This window comes from Mastomys coucha, unplaced genomic scaffold, assembly GCF_008632895.1.
Source record: "Mastomys coucha isolate ucsf_1 unplaced genomic scaffold, UCSF_Mcou_1 pScaffold21, whole genome shotgun sequence".
Taxonomy (NCBI): domain Eukaryota; kingdom Metazoa; phylum Chordata; class Mammalia; order Rodentia; family Muridae; genus Mastomys; species Mastomys coucha.
The window spans coordinates 115,925,193-115,951,037 of NW_022196904.1; the positions used below are offsets into that span (position 1 = coordinate 115,925,193).

A 25,845-nucleotide genomic window follows, 5' to 3' on the forward strand; every position below is an offset into this window, starting at 1 on the left:
ACTCAGAAATCCACCTGCCTCTGCCTCCCAAGTGCTGGGATTAAAGGTGTGTGCTACCACTGCCCGGCCTGGCTGCCATTCCTAATCAGGCTTTCCAGTAATGGAGAATTAGTTCTGTGTATCCACATCTCTATAAAATCTAGGAATACAACAGACAGCTCTTCTTTGTGATCTGTTTCATACATTTTACCACCGGTCTGGTTCTGGCCTCAAATGGTAAACAAAGGGCAAGAGTACACCCAACTCTGATGGCAGGCACAGGACACAATGCAAACCAAGGCAAGAAAACGGGCACGCTCTTAACATGTTCCACATGTGCAGAGCCCATGAAAGAAAGAGGAACCAGGGCTCTAGCTGATTTAAGGAAGCTGGGGGCAGTTATGGTTTAGGAGGCAACAGAGAGCCACAGAGGACTCTGAGCAGGGAGTGAAAGGACTGCGCTGAGCTTAGGCAGACCTTTCTGGCATCAGTACATCAGAGAGACTATAAAGAAGAAACTAGTTGTTGGGCATGGCAGAGGCAGGCGGATCTCTAAGTTCAAGGCTAATCTGGTCTACAGAGTGAGTTTCAGGACAGCCAGGGATACAAAGAGGGGGAAAAAAATCCGTGTCTCAGGGATGTTGGGGGGAAGACTGGTAGAGGAAAGATTTCTGCAGGAAGCAGTCAGTTTGAATTACTCTTTTCTTGGACAATTACTTCATGTTTGGTATTGTTAGAGGTCTTACAAGCATTACCCCATTAGCCAACTGCTTCAGTAGTCCAGATTGGCAAAGAGCACCAATATAGCTCTAAGACCTTAGGTATTCACTTGGGCCTAACTTTTAGGACCTCTCAACTCATTCCTCTGTATTATACATGTAGTTCCAAAAGCTTAGTCTCAGGCTTGCCCTGACCTATACGTTTCTGGAATGCTGCTTTCTGTCTAGAATTTTCTACCCTACATCTTTCTAGCAGCTCTTGGTCTTGCAGGTTTATTTAAACATCTCTAGCACACACAGGGCTTCCTTGGCCCCTAAACTGGATGAAGTTTTTTTTTTTTTTTAAATCTCTGTACCACTGTATCCCAGTGATAGAAAACACCTCAAGTAGCTTCCCCTACTTGAATGTATTTTTTTTATTTAAAAGATTTTATTTATTATATATAAGTATGCTGTAGTTGTCTTCAGACACCCCAGAAGAGGGCATCAAATCTCATTACAGCTACCATATGGTTGCTGGGATTTGAACTCAGGACCTTCAGAAGAATAGTCAGGGACTGTTAACCACTGAGCCCCCTTGAATGCATTTTTATGACGGTAGGAAATTTACCCCTGTACCCTCAGAACCTAGCACACTGGGCACTAAAAATAGATTTAGAACCCAGGTAATAAGCAAAAAGCAAGAACTGCTATAATATCTTTAGGTGTAAGAATTGGCAGGAGGACCTCACATGGTGGCTGGCACACACCTTTAATCTCAGAACTCAGGAGGCAGAGGCAGTAAGATCTCTGAGTTCAAGACCAGTCTAGACTACAGACTGAGTTCCAGAACAGACAGAGAAAATCTGTCTGAAAAAAACAAATAAAATAAAATGCAGGGTTTGACAGTTGTTTGAATTAAAGCTCCAGAATGTTAAAATGGACAGGAACCTAGAGGCCTAGGGCCATGGGATGGGAAGTGGAGACTAAGCTGAGGAGGTAGAGAGGACATCCTTACCTAGCTCAATACAGGTTATCCCCAAGGACCAGACATCCACTTTGCCATCGTACTGTCCCTCATCCATGGCTAGGATCACCTCAGGAGCCATCCTGGGAGGACAACAGAAAAGAATGGCTAACACTGAACCCAGATCCTACACTTCTTATTTCCAATATTTTGGGAATCTCTTCACCTATCACCTCTTGTACTCACCAGTATGGAGTGCCCACAAAAGAGTTGGCAGGTGCCATGATAGATGCAGAGCCAAAGTCCCCCAGTTTTACCAAGCCTGGTTCTGACAGCAAGATGTTTCCAGCCTTCACATCTCTGACAGAGGAAAGTGCAGAGATAAGAAATGCATCTCAGAAAAGATGGGGGGGCAGGGGCGGGGACTAGCAGTATCAAAGACAATCAGAGCTCAGCAAAAATGAGGACTGGTATACAAAGTGTCCTACTCTCTGCCACAGCTGGTATCACCATACCTATGGATCATGTTGTGTGAGTGCAGATACGCCAGGCCCTGAAGCGCCCCATGGGTCACAGCTGCAATCTCTACCTCCTGCAGGGGCTTCTTGTGCACTGTAGAACGAAGCAAAATAACAAACTGAGGACCACAGGGCATGAGATGAGCTACTTTCTCCTACGGCTTTCTTGTTTATCTTCCTTATGCCCACTTTCAGATTTACTTACCTTCTAGAAGATCAGAAGCTGAGCCCAGGCAATACTCCATCACCAGCTAAGGAAGGGTCAAGTGTTAGAGATCATCAGATTCTGGCCACCCCCAGCCCAGCTTCCTTGAGCAAAAGCTCAAAACAGAACTTTCTTGTTTATCTTCCACTGAGGCAATGCCAAAAGGGTGATAGAGAAGGGAAGCTAGAGAAAACAAGAGGTAGTGGGAGCGTCTCTGGATTCAAGCCCCCCACCCTCCAAGGATTCCAAGACACCTACCATTGCTCCCATCTGGACCCCTTTAGAGCCCCCTAATCACCGCCTTCTAAAGACCGTACTGTCTATGCCACTCTGGATCAGCCTCTTTTGCACCTACACAGATGCTCATTTGTTTGTTTTTCTTTTTTAATATAGGATCCCACTTTGTAATTTTGGTCCAGGTTGGCCCAAAACTCACTAGGTAGTCCAGACTGGCCTTGAACTCAGAGATCCACCTGTATCTGCCTCCTCTGTGTCAGGATTAGAGATGTGTACCACCATGCCTGGCTCAGTGGTTTTTTTGAAGACTAACATAGTCAGAAAGAGACTGTCCACTTAAAAGGCTGGACCAGGAAAAGATAGGCCTGAGTAAAACAGTTAGAGCATTTGTGGGACAGCTCACCCAAGCTGTGTGCTCCCTCAGGTAACAGCCCCGGTACTGAATGGTATTAGGATGCCGTAGCTTCTGTAAGAACCGCACCTCCTTGATGATATCCTGCCATTTCTAGAAGGTCAAGAGGGGAAGGGGTTACCCTGGCTGCATGCTGAGCCTAGGGCCCTCTGCCCTCCACAACCTGATGTTAATGAACCTGACTCACCTCATTTGATTGCTTCCCACTATAGGACATCTTCTTGATGGCCACCACCTCACTGTTCCGGACATCCCGGGCCTAGAGGACCAGATTGGAGGAGAGGAAAGACCACCTTGGGCATGGGGTGAAAGAGGACCTGCTGAGTTAGTAGGAGAGGGTGCAAAGGACTGTTGTGATGGAGTGGTGCAGAGGCCTGGAGACCCACAGGTTTAAATAGACTGAGCCCTGCTTTACCCTTTTCAAGACCCAACTTACAAAGTACACTGCTCCAAAGCTGCCATGGCCAATTTCCCGGAGGTCAGAGAAAAGCTTCTCGGGGTCATCCTTGAAGAAGAGCTCAGCTACATCAGGGTCCTTCAGGCTCCCGGCCCGGCCCCCAGCTGGCATGATGGCCCCTGAGGGCCCTGAGATTGAGATCTTGCCTGGAAAAAGTAGATAGGACCCTTAGAGCAAAGACAGGGCCCAGAGGGAGAGAAAAGTCCTCCCTCAGGTTTCTGCCTCCTCCTTCCCTCAGTTACTGCTGAGGAAAGGTAGGTAGGGGGGCTGTTAGGAACAACATCAAAGCTCAAAAAAAGTTGCCTTGGCAACCAGAGGGGGGTGGGGGGGGATGGCTGGTGGTCTCTGGAGTCCCTAAAACTGCCACAAAGACAATCCTGGGAAGCCAAGCATCCTCAGTAGCTTCTCAGCTCCCTATACACTGTCATTCCCCTCAAGCATAAAGGGTTCTATGTCTCAGCCACAGCTTCAAATTCCAACATGTCCTGTCCCACAAGTTCTCATAGTCCAGTGATTTCCAGGGACCTTCCTGTACCCCTTAGTGCTAAGGCTACCTCCTCCTTCAAGCTCTCAAACACTGGATGAGAACAGGAAACAGTCAGGCCGGATGTGGTGGAAATCCGGCCATTGTTACAAGTGGGTACTGGTCTGAAGGGACAAGGAGACTCATTTTCAAAAAAACATAGCGACACTGTGGGGCAGGGAGAACTTCTAGAATAGGAGCAGTAGGGACTGGCACCTGACTCTGGGGACCTTTGTGTTCTGGGCTGCCTGACTTGTCTGGTCCAACTGCAAAAGCAGCATACATGAGAATAGGATGTGTTGGGTCACAAATAACATTCATGGAGCATGGGCACTAAGCATCTCACATGCATCACTTCTCACCGGGCTCCTACAACCTTATGGACAAACACTATTGTTACATTTATCCTTAATAGACAAGTAAACAGGTTCTGAAAAGGCAAATGATTTGTCACCACCACACATCCACAACAATTACATGACACTAGCAAGGTATGATCAAAATCACCATTTTCCAGATAGTTACTCAGGTAAAGAGGAGAAAAAGGCCTTTCCCAAGGTCACAGAACAGGACCGTTTCCTTTCAGGATCAGGACAAAATTCTGTTAGAAGGCAACTAAGCCCAGCCTCCCTGTTTTAGGAGAACCTCCCAGATCATTCCAGCCCTTGATGGGTGGGAGCTCCAGAGCAAACTCAAAACAAACTCCAAAGCAAAGTTGCCACAGGGTACTAGAACCAGAACACACACTCTAGGATAGACTTTTTTAAGGACTAATGGGAATTTTAGACACAAAGAGCCCTCAGCAGAGTTGGACTCCCAAGGCAGAGTTCTAGACACTTAAAAGTACCTAACAATTTCAGCATATAATCATATTCTCAGATGCATTGTTTCCTGTCCATGTTGTTAATTTTGTCTCCTTAGCTCAACTGGAAGCTGGAGGGTAGAAATGGAGCTTGAGTCTTTGGTAGGCCCCTAGGGTGTGAAAGGCTCAGAACTGATTGATTGGTTGCTCTCAGCAGCTCTCACTCTGCTCAAGGCAGGCTCCCTGCTCTTGGAGCATAGTGGCAACCACCCTTCACCACATACCCACACAAAAGGCAGGGCATCACAACTTGTCAGGGGAACCCTTATGACTTCCTAACCAGTAACAAGTCCAAGACTGCCAACCCAGAACCTCGGGCCACATGAAGAATGCCAGCCGCTGTAAAAACATCATCGGGGCCCTTCCTTACAATAACATTTGGGCAATTACTGTGGTCTGAGCTAAATCACAATCACCTTCTAAAACCCACGTTGCAAAAGGATTCCTAAACTGACTTAGCAGTACATCCCATCTGCAACCTACAGCAAGAGCTTCAGGTAAGTTGCTTATAGTTCTCTGTGGTAAGTAAATCACAGAATGACAATATGAGATCTCACTCATACTCAGAACACTTTGTAGACACTAATCAAATGGCTTTCCCTTCTCTGATTCCAGAGTTGCCAGAGGGTTTAATCCTGGGAGCAACTGGGGACAGAGAGGGGCTCATTCTAACTCAACAGCTAAGAAAAGGCACTAAAGCCATCATTTTTGAGAAGAGATCTATCTCTGGAACACAGGCCCAAGTGTTGGATCAGAGTAAAAATGAAGGTCACGTTAAAAAAATACCCATGAGGAAGAAGCACAAAACAGAGCTTCCTCTCAGGAAAGGAAGATCATGATACCCCCATCTTTAAACCTCACCCTGATACATTCCCCTGTGGGTCCTTGATCAAGCCCAGGCTTGGAAAAAGTGGGTAACTAGTCAGGGACAAGACTTGGGTCAAAATCCTGAATATGCCACTGGGTGACCTTGAACAACTTCTCTGGGCATCAATGTTTTCAACTGTAAAATGGGAAGACAATAATAAAAGAGTTCCCACAGGTTGAGTAGGAACCTGTGTAGTATGGGGAAAAAAAGTGTATGCAAAAGAACTCTGTAAAGGATAAGTCACTTGATAAATATATGAGATTACTTACACCATCACAGCAAGAGACAGGGAAGTAAATGCAGCTGGAGGAAATATTACCAAGTGCACACACACACACACACACACACACACACACGCATACATGCGCGCACGTGCGCGCACACAAACACACACACACACACACACACACACACACACACACACACACACGCCAGCTGGAGGAAATATTACCAAGTGCACACACATACACACACACACCTTTGCAAGGACAAAAACTCCAACTAAACCAAGCCAGAGAAGAATATAAGCTCCCAGTGTGGTGGCTTGCACCTGTAGTCAAAACAGTAGAGAGGTTAAAGACTGCCTCCAGTTCAAAGCCAGATTGACCACCCAGGGCTACAGAAAGACTGTCTCAATCTAAATAAATAAATAAGTCAGTCTACCTATATGGGAATCAACACCCTAGAGCAGTCTGGAAAAAAAAAGTATAATAAAATCATGGGGAAGAGGTGGTTGTGAGGGCAAAATTAATAAAGACTAGAAAGGTGGAAACACATTTGATTAGCTAAGCATCCTAGGGCGTGACCCTTGGTGACATGACAGGCCCTGTCACCTGAGGGTACCCCTTCAACCAGACACAATGAGAAAGGGAGAAGAGGTAGCAACAGAAGGCAAGACTGGTCAGAGACTGACCCATGGGCCCAGCAGGAATTCCCCATCCTGAGGTGAGGGCCTATCCAGTCCCAGCTTCTCAGAATGGAGCTGATCAGAGGGACCCATGCCCATGCACCCGTGTCTCACCTGGTATGGGTCACTATGGTGCCCCAGCGCCTCCGCTTCCGCCTGGGGTACTCCAGTTGCTCTGACAAGCAGGGAGAGGGGCAAGGAGACCTTCCCCCTCGCCACCTCTTCCTCAGCTTTCGCCCTTCCTGAGGGGCGGGCCCGGGAAGCCTCCCCTGGAGGGGAGGGGGTGACAACCTGATCTGACCTCGCGGTCCAGTCCTCCCCCAACTCGAGGGCGACAGTTGCTGAATCCCGGATTTCCGATTGTGGGGTCTGAGCCCCGTATATTTGCAAGGGCTAAAAATGAGTCCGATATCTGAACGCTTGGAGGATGAACCCCGGATATGGGTGCACACAGGGTCCTGAATCCCAGGTATTTTAAATTCTATAAAGCAGAGACCCAGGTTTGTAAAGGTTGGGACTTGAGTCCCAGATATCTGATATACGAGGGCTTGATACCTGGGTATCTGAGAAACAAGGGACCAAGCCCCAAAATTTGGGACCCAGGGGCCTGAGCCCCGGGTCTTCGGCCACGACAAGGGGCCCACCCCGAGGATGCCGGGCTGCACGGCCCCTCTAAGGCTGGGGTCCGAGAGTGACAGCCCCCACTCCAGCCCTGGCCTACTCCCTTTCCTGTCCTCTCTCTCCGGAACAGCTGAAGGGCTGTAGTCGAGACGCTGCTGATCGTCCCCGTGCCTCACTCCCTTCCCTTTTCGTCTCAGCTTCTCACCGCACCACAGCCCTGCTCTCGTCCCGGCCTCCCTCTCTCTCCCTCTCTCTCTCTCTCTCTCTTCCTCCCAATTCCAAGATGGAGACCGGGCGGGAGCGCGCAGGCGCGGTATGCACGCCGGGCCAAAGGGGTGGGGCCCCAAAGGAAATAGCCCCGCCCCTAGCCTGTAGCTGTCGCGGCCCAGACAAGCTGCCTTCGAGCCCAAGTGCGCGCGCGCCCCGCCACGCGGATCCTGGGTGGGAAGAGGAGAGGAGAAAGGCTTGGCTTGCTTGGGGTGGAGCCCAAGCGCGCAGTCCGAGGACTGCTGGTGGAGGGAGCTGTGGCGCATGCGTCCGCCACGCTTTCGCGCTGCGACTGAGCTTGTTGCTAGGGGAAGCTCTGAGGGGGTGCTCTAGGAAGGAAAGCTGAGGTCTGCGCCTGCGTGCAGGGTAGGCTAAGAGGAGTTCTGAAGCGAGGCTGCTGGCAGCTGGGCGCCGGAAAGGCGGGAAACCGGACCATTATTATGTTCATAAGTATCTAAACTAAACCTGAGCTCCAAAGTGAGAGAATGATGTGCCAAAGTTGGGAAAACCCAATGGGTCAAATCCCTACAGGAAAACTGAGGTCCAGTAAGGTTGTGTAACTTGCCAAAACTCATGAAGCATTTCATAAACAGAATCATCAATTTACGTTCATGGAAGAAAACAAGTGACAAAGTGTTAGCATTCTGTATAAACTCCACCCCCACAGATACCAGGCAGCAGCCAGGTGTGCTCCTCCCCATGGTTACCTGGCAACGGCCAGGTAGGCCTGGCCCTATAAAAGGGACTGCTTGCCTTCTCCTCTCTTACTCCTGCTTCTTCACCTTGCCTCCTTTACCCCCTTGCTCCCCCTCTCCCCGTGGTCACGGCCATCCCCTACTTCTCTCCTCTCTGCCTTTCTCTGCCTCTGCTACCCTCTTAACTCCCCTCCCCATGCCCTAAATAAACTCTGTTCTATACTATACTGGTGTGTGTCTGGTTCCTCTGGGGGAGGGGATGCCTCGGCATGGGCCGCGGAGGCACTCCCTTCCCCCACACCTCACCATATTCTTATAGCTCTTTCTCTTTTTATGGTCACAACACAAAAGTAGCACAGTTGTGTTCATAGTATGTCTAAAGAGTATAGTGCTAGATTAATGCTTATAATTCCAACACTCAGCAAGCTGAGTCCCAGGCAGGAGGATACAAGTTTTGCAGAGTATGTAACCTAATGGAGTTCCAGTATCAAAAACTAAAAACAGACACACGAAAAAAATTTTCCAAAGCAAATCCACAAACACTGTCAAAAGTTTTAAGTGACCTATGCCAACTTGTATTCTAAACTAAGTTCAACAAGAATGCCAGTCATCAACTAGAGAGGGTGACATCCAAAGATTTTGAGTTCCAGGCCAGGGGGGCCAGGCTTTTCATCCCAGCAACTTGAGATCTCTGATTTTGAGGCCAGCTAGGGCTCTACCATTAGATAAAACAAAACAAGACTGGGGATTCTGTTCAGTGGTAGAGTGCTTGCCTAGTGTATGTGAGGCTCTACATTCAATCCATGGTGCCACAAAAGGGTCAGGACCAAAATAGCTAAGCACATGCTTAGAATGGCAACCTGTGTTCAATCCCCTGAATCCATGCAAAGGTTGAAGAAGAGAACACAACTGCTCCGGGACCCCCATGTACATGCCATGGCACGTGCATACATGAGCATGTGCACACCCAATTAAAAAAAAAAAAAATCCCCACAGAGTGGTGTCGCATGCCTTTCATCCCAGAACTTAGGAGGCAGAGGCAGGAGGATCTCTGAGTTCTAGGCCAGCTTGGTCTGCAGAGTGAGTTCCAGGAAGCCAGGGATACACAGAGAAACCCTGTCTTGAAAAACAAAACAAAAAAATCTTTTACGTCAACAAGAAAAAGTCCCCAATATTTACTTTAATCTAATCCCCAATAAGTACCTTACACAATAGTAGTCAAAAGTCATTTATTTTCCCACAGCCTACTTCTTCACTTTTTGTAATAGGTCTTCTAAACTCAGAAGTAGACCCCAAGAATTTGATCTGTACCTGGAGAAAAGGAAGAAAACAGAACAGGTAAGAAAGCCCCTGGATGAATTTCTATGTGTATGCACACAGAAATTACACAGGAAGGGACATCTAGAGATAGGTTCTGACATTCAATCCCACTGGGGTAGCCTTGGAACTCTAAGATCAACCAGCAGCCAAAAAGCTAGAAACCTTTTCCCACTTCCGACTGAATGGGTACCACTGTTTCCTATTGTAAAAAGATGGGTGGTGAGGCCTGGCCAAAAGGAAAATTTAGAATGTTCTCTTGAGCTTCCAGTTCCTCTGGGTTGGATTCATTCCACAGTCTAGGTAGTTTTGACTTCTCCCACAGAAATGTCCTAGCACACAGAGGCCAGCAGAACCTGGGGAAGGCTTAGGAGGTGTAAGGCATGCAGCTCTCAACCGGGGTAAAACCCTCCAAGCAAGGTGAAGACCTTTTCTGGACTGCTCTTATTCACTCAGTGAGAGGTTGTACATTAGTAGGATTAGTGCTCTAAGGACCTCGTCTACAACATTTGCCAAGCTTTCACCCTCCAAACATCTAGCTAGCAGAGAGAACTGTTTTGTACGTGCACTGAAGTGAAGTGTACGTGAAGTGAAGAAAACACATAGAATGCGTGGGCAGAGTAATCGCCAGTACCAGGGATCACCATTCAGTACATTCATAGGAGCTGCTTGAGTAGAATTCCAGGAGGGCCAACAAGATGGCTCTGTCACTAGGCTGACAACTTGAGTTTGAATCCCAGGATACACAGGATGAAAAGAGAGAATGACCTCCAAACATGTGCTATTCCATAAACACAAATATATGGCTCCCCCTCAAATAAATACATAAACTTAAAAAATAATAATTTTGCCAGGGGTGGTAGTACATGCCTTTAATCCCAGCACTCGGGAGACAGAAGCAGGTGGGAGTTTGGGGTCAGTCTGGCTTACATAGCCAGCTTCAGGCCAGCCAGGACTATACAATGAGATCCTGTCTCAAAATGAATAAGTAAATATTAAATAAGTTTCAGGGAAAAGGAAATGAAGACTCCATAGGCAGATCGTCACACTTGAGATCCCTAATTCATCACTGCTGACATGTGGGTGTGTGACAGTCAGCTCTGCTGAGTCTGACAGTCAGAACACTGCTTGGAAGACATCAGTCACAGAAGTATGTATGAAAGCATATCTAGTTAAAAGAAAATAAGGCCCTGTGTGTTGGTCCATGTCTCTAGTCACAATACTTGAGAAGCAGAGGTAGATGGATCTCTGAATTTGAGGTCAGCCTGGTCTACATAGTGTGTTAGGTCACTGGGGCTACAAATGAGACCGTGTTTCAAAACAAAGTGAAAAAGAGTTCCTGGTGGCTTGGTGGTTAAGAGCACTTACTGCTCTTCAAGAGAACTGGAGTTTGATTTCCAACAGCCACATTTGGCAGCTTAAAACCATCTCTAACTCTAGCACCAAGGGATCCACCGTCCTCTTCTGCCTTCTTTGGGCACCTGTGCACGTATGATGCACATAAACTCATGCAGGCACAGACATATACACATAAATCAAACTATATCCATGCTTGGGGAGAGCTTTCACTTCAATAATCACACCTCCAATAGACTTCATTGACTCTAGCCCTGTCAGGCACTAATCACACAGTTGCCATGATTGGTTGTATAACTGTACAGGATAAAGCAGGAGAATAGTCCTCAGGGAGAGAGGGTGCTGTCAGGGAATATGGGAAGAACAATCTTTCCTTTTCTTTTTTTTTTCCCTTCTTTTTTTCTTTTCTTTTCTTTTTTTGAGACAGGGTTTCTCTGTGTAGCCCTGACTGTCCTGGAACTCACTCACTCTGTAGACCAGGCTAACCCTGAACTCAGAGAGATCCAAATGCCCCGGCTTCCTCAGTTCTGGGATCAAAGGTGTGCACCACCAGCGCCCAGCTTAGGGGAGATATCTGAATCGCTAATAACAGTCTTTTTCTCTTTTGGTAGTATTTACTAGTATCCACTTTATAATAATAATTTACCAAATTATACTTTTATGGTTTTTGTTTACATGAAAGCTATTTATTTCATAGTAAAAATATGGCCAGCAAGATATCTCAGCAAGTAAAGGTTTTTGCCATGAAAGCAAGATTGATGACCTGAGTTCCATTCTCCTGACCCTATATAAATGTGGAGGTGAGAACCAATTCCATGAAAACCAACTCCATCAAGTGTATCTCTGACCTCCACACACACACACATAGCACATGGATGGACACACACAGAGAGGAAGCAAACAGTAAAAATAATAAAAATATTCTGTTTACAGAGAAAACTGTTCCCAGTTCCCTAATGACATAGCTGAATAGGGCTCTCTCAGAGACTCACAGGAAGCTGTATTTGAGGATGGATTCTAAGGCTCTGCTTTACCAGGTCACAGCTGTCATCCCTTCCCCACTCCAATTCCCACAGAATCTCACCTGACAGCAGAGTGAGGCGCAGTTCATGGCCCTCAAATTCGCGCTCTAGACCAGTGAAACTCTGGGCGTGGATGGAAGCAGACTGCAGTGGCACAGCACAGAAAACCACAGAGCAGAACCAGGAAGGAGCCCAAGACCAGCAGTCTGCTGCCACACAGAGCCAGCTCCTCCTAGCGGGGGACAGAGAGGGAAGGGGAAATGGTAACAGTAGAGATGGCTGGGAATCTTGGGAAGATATGAAAAACAGAGACAGGACTCCATGAAGCAGAGTCCTAGGGGCACCTAGGGGCAGCTACAGGCAGCCATGGGTCAGGTGATAGATAACATCTGTCCAGATGTTTTCCAAACTGCTTTCTTGCCCAATTATCAACTGAACTCTCAATAACTCTCCACATTCTACTAGTCTTCTTTCCTTTCCTTCCCTTCCTTCTTTCCTTTTTTCCTTATTTCCTGTCTCCCTCCATTCCTTAAACAGGGTCTTACTATGCCTCAGGCTGGTCTCAAACTCCCCTGTTCCTTCTGCCTTCAGTCTTCTGACTGCTGCCGTAATAGGTGTTTACCACCACACCCTCACATAGGTGTTTTCAAAATATTTTTTATACCTGTATTTGTACATGGGTGTTTGTCTGCACATATATATGTGCACTACTTGTATACAGTGCTTACAGAATCCAGAAGGGGGCTTCAGATCTCCTAGGACTGACATAACAAACAGTTGTAAGTTGCTATGTGGGTGCTGGGAAATGTCCATAAATCCTCTGCTGGAGCAGTCTTTGCACTTACCCACTGAGCCATTTCTCCAGCCATAAAACTCTGGTTGCCAGCAAATGCCTTTATTGCTTAAGCCATCTTGATAGCCCTTTACATTTTAAAGACTATGCAAATAGAGCCAAATTCTGTTTCCCCAGATGGCTTTTTAAAAATTAATTCATTTATTTATTTTGGCTTTTCAAGGTAGGGTTTCTCTTGTGTAGCCCTGGCTATCGTGGAACTCTGTAGACTAGGCTGGCCTAGAACTCAAGAAAGAGATCCACCTGCCTCTGCCTCCCATGTACTTGGATTACAGACAATGTAGTGGTTTGAATATATTTGGCCCATAGCAGAGCGGTACTATTAGAAGGTGTAGCCTTGTTGGAGGAAGTGTGTCACTGCCAGGGTGGGCTTTGAGGTCTCATATATATGCTCTACTCTGGCCAGGGTCAGTCTGCTCCTGGCTGCCTTCTGATCAAGATGCAGAACTCCCGGCTCCTCCAGCACCATGTCTGCTTGGACTCTGTCATGCTTCCTGAGACAGGCATGCACTACCACCCATTGGCACAAATGAGCTTTTTTAATATGAGGAATGGGCATGTAGTGACCTCCGCCCTGCCAACAGCTGCTTTCTCTTCCCTAAGGGCTCTGGGTGGCTCCTGCTTCAATGTCAAACTGTAACACTTAGTCTAACATTGACAGTGGTTCAGAACTGGCCCTGAAATTGAGATTTCTCCTCTTCCTTCCACATCATTCCTAAACACCTGTGAATCCCAAAAGGGTAAACTGCACTCATCTCCTCCTTGAGGGATCACCTTCCCAGCGAAGGGGGACTGGACTACCACCTTACCTTTGCTTCTTAACCAGATGTGTGCCTTTAGGCAATTCATTCCCTCTCTAAGCACAGAACTATCTTAAGATCAAATAAGACAATACTTAGTACTAGGCAACAATACATATAAATTGTACAAATGAGACAATACAAATACTTTGTATACTATAAATTACTATCTATAACTCTTTCTTACTAGAAATGTTCACATTAGGATTAACTCCTCCCTGCTCTATGTCTGTGTAATGTTGTGCTCATATCTCTAGTACAGAAACTACCGAATTCTGTCTCTAATTACACTTCTGAGTCTCTTTTGTTTGTTATTGCAGTTTTGGTTTTTTAGACAGGATCATAACAGCCCTGGCTGTCCTGAAGCTCCCTACATAAACCAGGCTGGTCTCCAACTCAGCCAATAGCTGTCTCTGATCAAATCTGTTTTGCATCAGGTACTGTACTGAGTACTTTACCATCATTCTCAATCAATCCCAGTTACTGGAATTTGTAAATGATATCACATTTGTCTTTTGCAGATGAGGAAGCTGAGTCTTAAGAGAACTCCATGCTTGCTCTAAACATCACTGCCTATAACCTAAGGCCAGGTTATCAGAAACTATGCTTGCTTACTCTTCTTTTTTAATACACGGATCTTTATAAAGCCCAGGCTGACCTTGAACTTTCAATCCTCCAGCCTCAGACTCTACAGGACAAGGATTGTAAAAGAGCTTGGCACCACACCAGACCATGCCCATTCCTTCTCTACTAAGTCAAGTGGCCTTTCAACCCTTTCGACAGTACGCCAGCCACATAAAACCCTGAGGATCAACCTATGCACTTACTGAAGTAAGCAGCTTGGTGAGCACAAGGCGCTCGTGGCTCCAGACCCTAACGCACTCCTCGCCCATCACTGGGCTCAGGGTAGCATTTCCAGCTCCCTCCTCTGAGCAGGATATAGGTGGTTGGCTAGAGGGCAGGATTTTTGGAACACCACTAAAATACAAACAGGTCCTTGCAGTCCTTCCTGAGGCCACTCTGGCTGTGACAAGGACAGACTCTCCGGCAGAGGGCCCTGCAAGAGACACAAGACACAAGGTGAAAAACAGAGTGGTAGACTAGAGATATAGCCAGCAGCTAAGAGAACTGGCTGATCTTCCAGAGGACCTGGGTTTGGTTCCCAGCACACATATCTAGGGTTTTTTGTTTGTTTGTTTGTTTTTGGTTTTTTTGGTTTTTTTGTTTTGTTTTGTTTTTTCGAGACAGGGTTTCTCTGTGTAGCCTTGGCTGTCCTGGAACTCACTCCGTAGACCAGGCTGTCCTCGAACTCAGAGATCCACCTGCCTCTGCCTCCCAAGTGCTGGGATTAAAGGCATGCGCCACCACCGCCCAGCAATATCTAGAGGTTTCTAACTGCTTGAAACCTCAGCTTCAAGGGATCTGATCCCCTCTTCAAACCTCCTCTGGTAAACACACACACACACACACACAGCATTCACAGATATATGTACATACACAAACCAGGTGTGATGACACATGCCTTGAATGCCGGCACTCATGAGGCAGAGGCACGCAGCTCTCTGATTGAGGCCAGCCTGGTCTACAGAGTGAGTTCTAGGACAGCTTGGGCTACAGAGAGAAATCCTATCTCAAAGGGAAAAAAAAGAAAAGAAAGGAAAAGAAAAGAAAAGTAAAAAAGTAAATAATTAACTTGTCCTAAGAAATCAGTTATTACACAGATTTTTTTTGTTTTGTTTTTGTTTTTGGATTTTGGAGACAGGGTTTCTTTGTGTAGCCCTGGCTGTCCTAGAACTCACTCTGTAGACCAGGCTGGCCTCAAACTCAGAAATCCGCCTGCCTCTGCCTCCCAAGTGCTGGGATTAAAGGCATGCGCCACCACCGACCGGCAGAAATCAATTATTTTAATGGGACCAAAAGCCATTAAAAATTCACACTCTGTTTCAAATTGCTGGACTAGGGCCTGAAGTGGTCACTCAGTGATTAAGAGCACTGACTGCTCTCATGAAGGTTGTGAATTCAAATCCTAGCAGCTGCTTTGACTTTGGCCAGGCAGTGGTGGTGCACACCTTTAATCCCAGCACTTGGGAGGCAGAAGCAAGTGGATCTCTGAGTTTGAGGTCAGCCTGGTCTCCAGAGTGAGTTCCAGGACAGTCAGGGCTACACAGAGAAACCCTGTCTCGAAAAAAAAAAAAAAATGCTGGACAAGGGGCTGGAGAGATGGCTCAGTGGGTTAAGACTACTGACTGCTCTTTCAGAGGACCCAGGCTCAATTCCCAGCACCCACATGGCAGCTAACAACTGTAACTCCATGATCTGATAATCTCATATAGACATGCAGGCATAATTCCAATACATATAAAAATAAATTAAAAAAATAAATTAACAGATGGTTTGTTTGGTAAGTAGCTTTGGGGCAATTATCAGTGCAAAAACCATGAAGTTAGACTGTCACCTTACTGTCAGTGAGCCAGATGTACTAAAGAACATACAAACCTAGGAAAGCTTTCAGAACGGATTAAAGAAAATACAGGTTATATTCCAATTCTAACGTGTTGAAGGCTTTTCTATGAAAGACACAAACCCAAAAGTTTTTTGTTTGGAGCCGAGTAGCATAGAAACCATTAGTTAGTCAAGGCTGACCCAGAGCTCATGGCAATCCTCCTGCCTTGACCTCCAACTGTTAGGATTATAGACATGAACCATTATGTCCAACTGCTATCATCATTTTACATAAGCAAAGAGGATGCTCACTAAACTGTTGGTGAACCTACCTTTTCTTTGTTCACTGCTATATAGTCTGAATTTCTACATGGTTGCGGATACAGCTCATTTGATAGAACGGATGTGGACCACAGACAGGCATAAATTAAAAATGAATGGTACCACATACCTGTAGGTACCACACACCTGTAATCCCAGCACTGGGAAGGTGGAGGCAGGCAGATAGATGGCACAGTGACTCTGAGCACTACAGTGAGTTTGAGGCCAACTCTGGCTAAATGAGACCCTGTCACAAACTAAGAAACACCAAAACCAAATGTACAGTATTAAAAACAAAAGAAAGGGGACAAGCAAGATGATTAATCCAGGAAAAGTCCTTGCCATGGAAGCCTGAGAACCGGAACACTTGGTATCCAGAAACCAGGTAAAGGTGGAAGGAGAGAGCCACTACACAAGGCTTTTCTCTGGCTGACCATCCTCACGCCAATAAAAAAAAAAAAAAGTAAAACCGCAAGTACGTTAACAGCTAGGGGTGCGGCCAAATAGCATACGTGAGGCCCTTGGACTCATTCTTAAGCACCAGCAACAGAAAAAATCCAAAACAAAAAAAAGAATCCAAACTTTGCTTTGGATTTGGGGGCTGGAGAGATGGCTCAGTAGTTAAGGGCACTCACTGTTCTTCTGAAGGTCCTGAGTTTAGTTCCCAGCACCCACAAGGCAGCTCACAACCACCTAATGCCGTCTTCTGGTGTGCAGAGTACATGCAGACAAAGTGCTTATATACATAAAATCCATAAATAAATAAATCTTTAAAAATGTTTGCAATGACTTTATCAAATACAAAAAATTAGGAAATGATAGTGTTAATTGCTCAAGAAAACACTAAAAAATGATGGCCTAACCACTTTATGGATCAATTATAGCCATTAAGATAATAGGCCAGGTCATGATACAGAAAGCCATGAAAGCCATGTATGTCTAAGTGAAAAAGAAATACAATTTCATATACATTATAATCACATCTGAAGAATATACAAGAACAACTCCACAGATAACTTCTCCTCCACTACACTGCCCAGTGGACTTATGGGCCAGATGTTGTACTGTTAATCCCAGACAGTGAATGTCTTTCTTAGTTCACAAAAGTTTTACCTACATCTTTTCCTCCTCATGTCCTTTCTATTTTTTTCTTTCCTTTTGTTTTTGTTTTGTTTTGAGGTAGGGTCTCATTACGTAGCTCTGTCTGTCCTGTAACTCACTATGTAGATCAGGCTGGCATCAAACTCAAGAGAAATCCACCTGCCTCTGCCTCAGCCTCCTAAGTGCTGGGATCAAAGGCATGCTTCACTACATCCAACTCTGTATCTTTTCCTTAAAAACAGGTCTTGCGCTGGGCAGTGGTGGCACATGCCCTTAATCCCAGCACTTGGGAGGCAGAGGCAGGCAGATTTCTGAGTTGGAGGCCAGCCTGGTCTACAGAGTGAGTTCCAGGACAGCCAGGGCTACTCAGAGAAACCCTGTCTTGAAACACCAAAAAAAATATAATATAATAAAGTAAAATAAAATAAAAACAGGTCTTGTTTCCTAGTCCAGACTGCCACCAAGCCTGTGCTTCTGCCTCAGCATCCCCAATGCTGGGCTACAGGCAGGTTCCATGACGCCTACCTCACACCTCTCTGTATAAGCCACTTCCTAGTGTTCCAGTGAACAGACCAATCGTACTCCTTTCTTGGCTAGGCCGAGTTTGCCCAAAGTTCTAGATAGAATCTAACCACTTTTGGTTGTCCACAAAATCTTTTTTTAATTGTTTTTTTTTTTTTTAAACAGAATATTTTTGTATAGTCCTGGCTGTCCTGGAATTCACTCTGTAAATCAGGCTGGCTTCAAAATGGAAGATCTGCCTGCCTCTGTGCTGGGATTAAAGGTGTGAGCTACCACTGCTGGGCTCACACAAAATCTTTTTTTTGTTGTTTTTTTGTTTTTTGTTTTTTTGAGACAGGGTTTTCTATATATCCCTGGCTGTCCTAGAACTTACTCTGTAGACCAGGCTGGTCTCAAACTCAGAAATCTGCCTGCCTCTGCTTCCCAAGTGTTGGGATTAAAGGCCTGAGGCACTACTGCCTGGCTACATGATGAACCTTAAAAATCCTATCTCGGAGCTGGAGAGATGGCTCAGCGGGTAAGAGGATTGACTGTTCTTCCGAAGATCCTGAGTTCAAATCCCAGCAACCACATGGTGGCTCACAACCATCCTTCAAGAGATCTGACGCCCTCTTCTGGTGTGTCTGAAGACAGCTAGAGTGTACTTACAATAAATAAATCTAAATAAATAAATAAATCTTTTAAAAAAAAATCCTATCTCAAGTCAAAGAAGCCTGTCACAAAGGACTGTATACTATAGCAATGTCCAGAATAGACAAATTAACAGAGACAGAAAGCAGATTTGTGAAGGCCTGGGGACCTGGGGAGAAGAGGTGCAGAAGACCTATGGTGCAGCTCTACTTAGATCACATACATGCGCACACACACGCGCGCGCGCACACACACACACACACACACACACACACACACACACACAAGGATTTCAGGGTGGTTCCACAGTTGGGTAAACAGTAACTTAGTTGTATACTTTAAATGAGTGAAATATATGGTGGCATGTGACTCATATTTCAATGCTGTCATATATATTTTGGAGGTGGTTTTAGATCTTGCCATGTAGTCCTAATGACCTAGAACTCGCTACATAACCCAGGAATGTCGGCATGCTTATGTTCTCTCTTCATATCTATCTAGCCCTCTATACATGGTGGGGCGGGGCATTTGCTTTTAAACCTAAGGCCCCTTGGTACATTTTAGGACAGAATTGAAGAATCTTGGAAGTGGAACAGCAAAGTCAAAACACAGAACCTATACTGTGGACAGCATTTACTGCAAGTATCTCATCTCATTTCATCTGTGTCATAGCAAAAGTCACTAAGGTGTACAGATGTGTCCAAGGTCACCAGTCTGGTGAAGTCAGAAGTCAGGCCCAACTCTAAATGTCCTGACACTGGACCGATATATTCCCCAGGTCTCACCTTTCAATCCTATCTGACTACCATGGATCTTGGCTTGGAATGTTTGGGTTTTGTTTCTGTCTGGATCATCTCCGAAGTTCAAAGTGGTCAGTAAGCCAACGACGTGAGGCCCTTGCCACGCCCCTGTGACTGTCTCATTCATGGGACACAGACTTAGCTGGCCAAAAGATCTCAAGAAGGAAACCCAATCCTGTGTGCAAAAAGGAGAGTGACAGAGAGGTGAGAAGAGCAGCAGAGGTGGGTGTAGACCACAAGGGCAAGCACCCAGGGTACTTACCTGAGGAATGTCAGGGCTACGGAGGCCAGCTGTGTGCGTGAGGAGGAAGCCACCAAGGCCCAGGCCAGAAAGGCCAAGGAGCAGCAGGATCAAAGCGGCACAGACCAAAGGTGGGTGATGAGCCAGACAGAAATGCAAGTTGTGCCCTGCCTGGCAGCTGCCCATGGGGAGCAGAGGGATCTGGGGCTCCGTGGAGTGCCTGCTGGAGGACAGTAAGGAAGAACTAGACAAGAGCCTGCTGGTCAGAAGGCACTCACCCATGTTACGCAAAGACAAGCTAAAAGCTTGGAGACAATGAATTCGCTCAAGGCCACACAGAGAGTGACAGAGCCAGGACCAAATTCCAAGATTCTGTACTCCAAAAGTTTGCCTCCTTACAGCACTTAAAAAAAGCTTTCTTTCGTTTCTGAAACATCCAAAGGAGAAGCAGGGAAGAGCATTCTTTACTAGCAAAAGAGATGTGAAAAGAATTCTCAGCTGGAGAAAGAGGAAGCAGTTGATCTACGGCTTTGGCAGCCAACCCAGAATCCAGACCGGAAGTGTCTGAGTTCAGAGTTCCTACTTTGGAGTTAAGCTAACTAGCCAGGTAGGACTGGATGGTGCTCACAAATGCAACTAGGCCAGTTGGTTGTCTGTGAGGTTAGGATGTCGTGAAAGGGAGTTCTAAGAACACCAAGTAATGAGGATTTGACTGGGCAGCTGTTTGCTCCGTACTTGGCCATGCAGGAATTCAACAGACGTCCATCTCCTTTCTTTTTATTGGTGTCATACTGATCCTTAAGACCAGAAGCTAGTAGAAGAACAGTACTGAAGCTCAGGGACTCTAACACAGAAGTGGTGGGGCTATGGTCTAAAATCCGTCTCCAACTTCCGAGTACCCTATTCCAGGCAAGAAACGATAGACTGATGAAAATAAACATCTGGAAGGCAGGAGATCAGTATAAGGTGTGGGGGGAGAGCGTGGGAAAGTGTGGAAGCCACTGGGAAACACAGGTGTCACGTTTGCTCGGTCCCTGCGTCGCCCCACGTCCCGGCATTTCTGCAAGGGGGAGGGTAGGAGGAGGGAGGGCAGAGCCTGAGGGGTGGTAGCAGCTGGTGCATCTGGGCCTCCCGTCCTCCCCAAAGCCCCCTCCAGAAGGATCTCGACACCCGCTTCCCTTCCCGATCAAGAGGCATCAGGTCGGTTCGCCACTAGCTCTCACCGCTTGCAACCGGGCAGAGGCCGGCGCCCCGTGACGTCATGGGTGGCGTGGCGGAGGGGCGGGGACCGTATTCCCGCGTGCCGGCTCCGGCCCCGCCCCAACCCGTCCAGGCGCACATGCGCGGTGGCTACGGGGGTGGAGAGGTTGCTGGCTAATCCTCGGCCTGATTCAGGCCAAACCAAAAGAAATATCACCAAGGGGGCAATTGGAGGGAGTAACTCACGAGGAGGTGATAAAACTAGCACCAGGTGAGGGAGGCCGGGCTAGTCGTTTTGGACATCTCAGGGTCTCCCTCCCGAGAGAGCTCAAGAGGGTCGGACCCTCAACAAAGTCACTTTTCTGATGCTGGGGACCCACCTGTGCCATTCGCACAGCCTGGCCGCGCCCAGGTTTCCGGGAAGGACTTGGGGTCCTCTGGGAAGGATGGGACTTTATTCCTCCTTTCTGAGGGTAGTGTATTGGTTCTGCTCTTCTCTGCCCTCTCAAATGCTTAATTAAGGTCTACACACCTTGCCCTTGGACTTTAGCTCTTAAGAGGTTTCTAAGTGCCCGGGAACCTAGAGTTACAAGGCTGTAGAAGAACGGGAACGTCTCTTTTCACTCTGTTAGCCTTTTATCATCTTAACTAAATATCATCTTACCTGAAACAGCATAAGACACGGAGCCAGGAACTGAGGAACATCCTCATTATGGCGATGCGGTCCTGTAACCTCAGCACTTATGTGGTGGAGGCCTGAGTATCAGGAGTTCGAGGCCAGCCTGGGATCCCTCCAAAACCAAACAACAACAAAATGAATAAATCTAATTCTGCATAAGCCGTAATAACCATGTAGTCCTGGGGATAAGATTGTCCCCTTTAAAGGAGAACATTTAATTTAGGGGAGGGGCAGGGTCTCCCCTAAACCATGTGCAGATGACATGGAACTCACTTATGTAGACCAAAGTGTCTTTGAACACAGAGATTCACCAGCCTCTGCCTCCTATGTGCTGGGATTAAATGTGTGGAACATGGTTCTCTAAAGGAGAACATTTGTACCACTGGTTTTAGTTCAGTTCTCAAAAGATGAAAAAAAAAAAAAAGCAAAATGAAGTATCATTCAGATCCATTAGTGTAGCTACCAACAGGAAATCAGAAAATAGTGTTGGTAAATATGTGGACAAATTGGAACTTCAGCTGAACATTGTTGGTAAGAACATAAAATGGTATAACTGTTGTGGGAAAGAATTTGACTTTTCCTAAAAAGGCAAAACAACAGAAATAGTATTACCATGTGGTTATAATTCTACTTCTGGATATAAAATTACTCCCCAAATTTGAAACAATGTCTCTGTGAGACTTTGTCACCCATATTCCTAGCAAGATTATTCACAAGAGCCAAAAAGTAGAGACATCCCCAGAATGGAAGGATGGCTAATATTCACTGTATGAGGGAATATTATTCAGCTTTGAAGAGGAAGGGAAGCCACGTACAATGTTGCATGACTGTGTTCCTAGCCTCCATGAAGTAGAGGCAGCAGGACAAGGAATTTAGAGGACACCATCTTTGGCATTTTAGGCTGAGTGAAATGTAAAATGTATCAGTCACCAAAAGACAGCAGCAAATGATTCCAAGTATATGAAACAAACAAGACAATAGTGTATGATCTCAGGTATGAGATGCACGAGGTAACAGCATATGATTCCACTAACATGATATGTAAAGGACAATAGCAAATGATTTGCCTGTATGAGGGGCAGAAAATAAACAAGGGAATTATTCTATGTATATGAGACACACAAGACAGTAGTGTATAATTCTGACTACAGGTAATGCACAACACACAAGTGTACAATACCAACAACGCGAGGTGCAGAAGACAATGGCATGGGATTCCACTTATGTGAAACCCTCAAGACAACAGCATATTATTCTAGCTGTATGATATGTACAAGACAACAGCAGATATCAATACAAGATGATTTCACTTATATGAGAGCCTCAAGACAATAGCATGTAAGTCCACCAACACAACATTCACAAGAAAATAGCGTGTGATCCCACCTGCACATGATAAATAACACAATAGTGAAGGATTCCCACCTATATAAGCTAGACAAGATGATAGCATATGATTCCACTAATATGTGATATGAAGGATAATTGCTTATGACTACACCAATCAGAGATGCACAAGACATTAAGCAAATAATTTCACATATATAATATACATAAAACAATAGCGTATGCTTCCAACTTTGTGGGATGTGTAAAACAACGGTATAGGATTCCACTGAGAGGCCTATGATATACATGTCCCATGAGATTCATGAGACAATAGCATATGAATGCACCAGTATAAGATAAGCAAGAATAATGACAAATTATCCCAACAGTATATAGTGATGCAAAAGACAAATGTAAATGATATCACTTATATGAGGTGCACAAGACAACCGTGAATGATCCTGTTGATGTGTGGTACACAAAATGTTAGCTTATGGTCCTCTCTATGAGATGAACAGAAGCAGAGCAGATGATTTCACCCCTATGAGAGGCACAAGATAGTGAGTGGATGGTTCCACCTATACAAGATGTACAAGACAGTAACAGGATTCCACTAGATGGTGTGCACAGGGAAGTAGTTAATGATTCTGGCTACCTGAAGTGCACAAGATGATTGCATACCGCCATGAGATGGAGAAAAGGGAGTATATATTATTCTATCAACAGGAGATGCTCAAGACAATAAGAAATGATTCATTCTGTATGAGATACACAAGAGGACAGCATGTATATGAGATGTTTAAGATATGAATGATTCCATTCTATGAGATGCACAAGAAAATAGTTTATGATTCCACCGACAGGGGATGTATGAGATAATAATATATGATTCCACCTATGTGAGATGACCAGACCTATAGTAAATGATTCTATTTTTTGAGTTGCACAAGATAGCAACTGATACCATCTGTACATGACCCCAAAACCAATCCTGGTGGTGGTGATAATGCATGCCTCTAATCTCAGCACTGGAGAGGCAGAGGCAGGCAGATCTCTGAGTTTGAGGCAACTACAGAGTAAGTTCCAGGACAGTCAGGACTATACAGAGAAAGCCTGTCTTGGGGTGGGGGAAAAGCCAAAAGACAATAGCAACTTATTTCAACTATGTGAGATCCACAAGACTGGAGTAAATGATTCAAATTATTTGACATACACAAAACAGAAGTGTATGATTTCATTGACCAAGTTGCAAAAGACCATAGTGCATGACTACACATATATGAGGAAGACTAAATAGAAAATTATTCCACCAATATGAAATCCACAGGACAATAGTGAATGGCATCCCCTATATGAGACCACAAGACAATAGTGTTTGATGCTCCTTCTGTCACTTTACAAGATGAATGAAACAGTAGCATTTGATTCTATAGATCTGTCTTGCACAAAACTGCTAGGAAGGATTCAGGAGATGAACAAAACAGTATCATATGATATGACCCGCATGAGATACACAGTAGCATATGGTTCGCAGGATACTAGATGCACAGCACAATAGCAAGTGATTCAAAATACGTATGATACAGAAGAGAGTGGTTAATTACCCAAAATATGTTTGATACAGAAGAGAGTGGTTAATTACCCCACCTCTTTGAACTGCATAAGACAATATCACCAAGATGATATGCACAAGATAATATTGCAGTGTTATGAAATGAACAAGACAGTAGCACATGATTCCTCCAATGAGGTGCAGAAAACAATAGCAAAGGATCCCCTCTATATCAAGTACATGAGGCACTAGTGTATGGTCACAGTTACATGTGATACACAAGTCAATTTTGAATGATCCACTTATAAAAGTTAGACAAAGGCGGGATGGTGGTGGCGCACACCTTTAATCCCAGCACTTGGGAGGCAGAGGCAGGCGGGCTTCTGAGTTCAAGGCCAGCTTTGTCTACAGAGTGAGTTCCAGGACAGCCAGAGCTACACAGAGAAACCCTGTCTCGAAAAAACCAAAACTAAACCAAACCAAACAAACAGAAAAGCTAGACAAGATAATAGCATATTTTCTCACCATTATGTGATATAAAGAATAATTGCTTGTAATTTTACCAACCTGAGATGCACAAAACAATAAATGAATGACTCCATATATATGCACAAGACATATGATTCCACCTATGACAGTAGACATGAGTCCACTTTATGGGATGCATAAGACTAATAAAGTATGATTCCACTGATGTGAGATGCACAGGATGGTAGCATATAAATGCACCTATATGATATTTAAAAACAGACAAAATCAAGTGATTCTACCCATATGTGATGCACAAGAAAATAGCATATAATTCTATCAGTATGATATGCACAAGACAATAAACAAATTATTCCACCTATATTAGATGCAATAGACAATCAGGCACAATGCCACTGAAATAATATGCATAAGAAAATTGTTGGAGTCCAGATGGTCTACAGTTCCTTTTTTGGGCATAAATCCTGACCCATATGTGACCTTGTGACTGTCAGGAAAACGTCAGGCATGACATAGAGCCTAAGAGGAACATCCTCTAGGGCAAAACAGGGTATATTCCAGCAAAATAAGATGCACAAGGAAGTGTTGAGTAATTCCACCTATATAAAATACAAAACACAATATTTAATGATTCTATCTTTATGAGAGTCACAATACAATAGCCTATGATTCTATGGATATGAACTCTATAAGGCAACAGTGTATGACTGCAACAAAAGGAAATGCACAAGAAGATAGCAGATGACCCCACCTCTATGAGATATAAAGATACTGGGGAATGAATGACTCACCTACAAGCAATGGAAAAGCAATCGCGTATGACTTCAGTAACACAAGATGCACAAAACAATAGTGAATGGTTCCTACTGTCTAAGATAATAAGAAAGTGATTGCACCTATATGAGAGCCACTAGACACTAGCACATAATTCCGCCCACGTGACTCCCCCCGCCCCCGCCCACGTGACTCCCCCCC

General features: G+C 45.3%; 2 protein-coding genes across 14 annotated transcripts in view; both read right to left on the reverse strand.

Annotated features, from left to right (window-relative positions):
• Taok2 (TAO kinase 2) overlaps positions 1-7,810 on the reverse strand; it is a 19,530-nt gene extending 11,720 nt beyond the window's left edge. For 2 of the 5 annotated variants that reach the window (XM_031388323.1, XM_031388321.1), the window contains exons 1-8: positions 6,748-7,810; positions 3,453-3,619; positions 3,204-3,275; positions 3,008-3,109; positions 2,368-2,413; positions 2,160-2,256; positions 1,891-2,004; positions 1,696-1,787 (exon numbers count right to left, since the gene is read on the reverse strand). In XM_031388323.1, the coding sequence (XP_031244183.1) occupies positions 1,696-1,787; positions 1,891-2,004; positions 2,160-2,256; positions 2,368-2,413; positions 3,008-3,109; positions 3,204-3,275; positions 3,453-3,584 (655 nt within the window). In that variant the 5' untranslated portion in view covers positions 3,585-3,619; positions 6,748-7,810. The remainder of the gene's footprint in view (positions 1-1,695; positions 1,788-1,890; positions 2,005-2,159; positions 2,257-2,367; positions 2,414-3,007; positions 3,110-3,203; positions 3,276-3,452; positions 3,620-6,747) is intronic. The other 3 variants (XM_031388324.1, XM_031388322.1, XR_004123343.1) reach the window with 2 other exon arrangements.
• Positions 7,811-9,430: 1,620 nt separating this feature from the next.
• Tmem219 (transmembrane protein 219) overlaps positions 9,431-25,845 on the reverse strand; it is a 33,687-nt gene continuing 17,272 nt past the window's right edge. For 5 of the 9 annotated variants that reach the window (XM_031388347.1, XM_031388349.1, XM_031388345.1 and 2 more), the window contains 6 exons: positions 21,486-21,612; positions 19,643-19,844; positions 19,366-19,555; positions 14,392-14,621; positions 11,974-12,143; positions 9,431-9,527 (listed from right to left, as the gene is read on the reverse strand). In XM_031388347.1, the coding sequence (XP_031244207.1) occupies positions 12,006-12,143; positions 14,392-14,621; positions 19,366-19,555; positions 19,643-19,844; positions 21,486-21,532 (807 nt within the window). In that variant the 5' untranslated portion in view covers positions 21,533-21,612 and the 3' untranslated portion in view covers positions 9,431-9,527; positions 11,974-12,005. The other 4 variants (XM_031388350.1, XM_031388351.1, XM_031388352.1 and 1 more) reach the window with 4 other exon arrangements.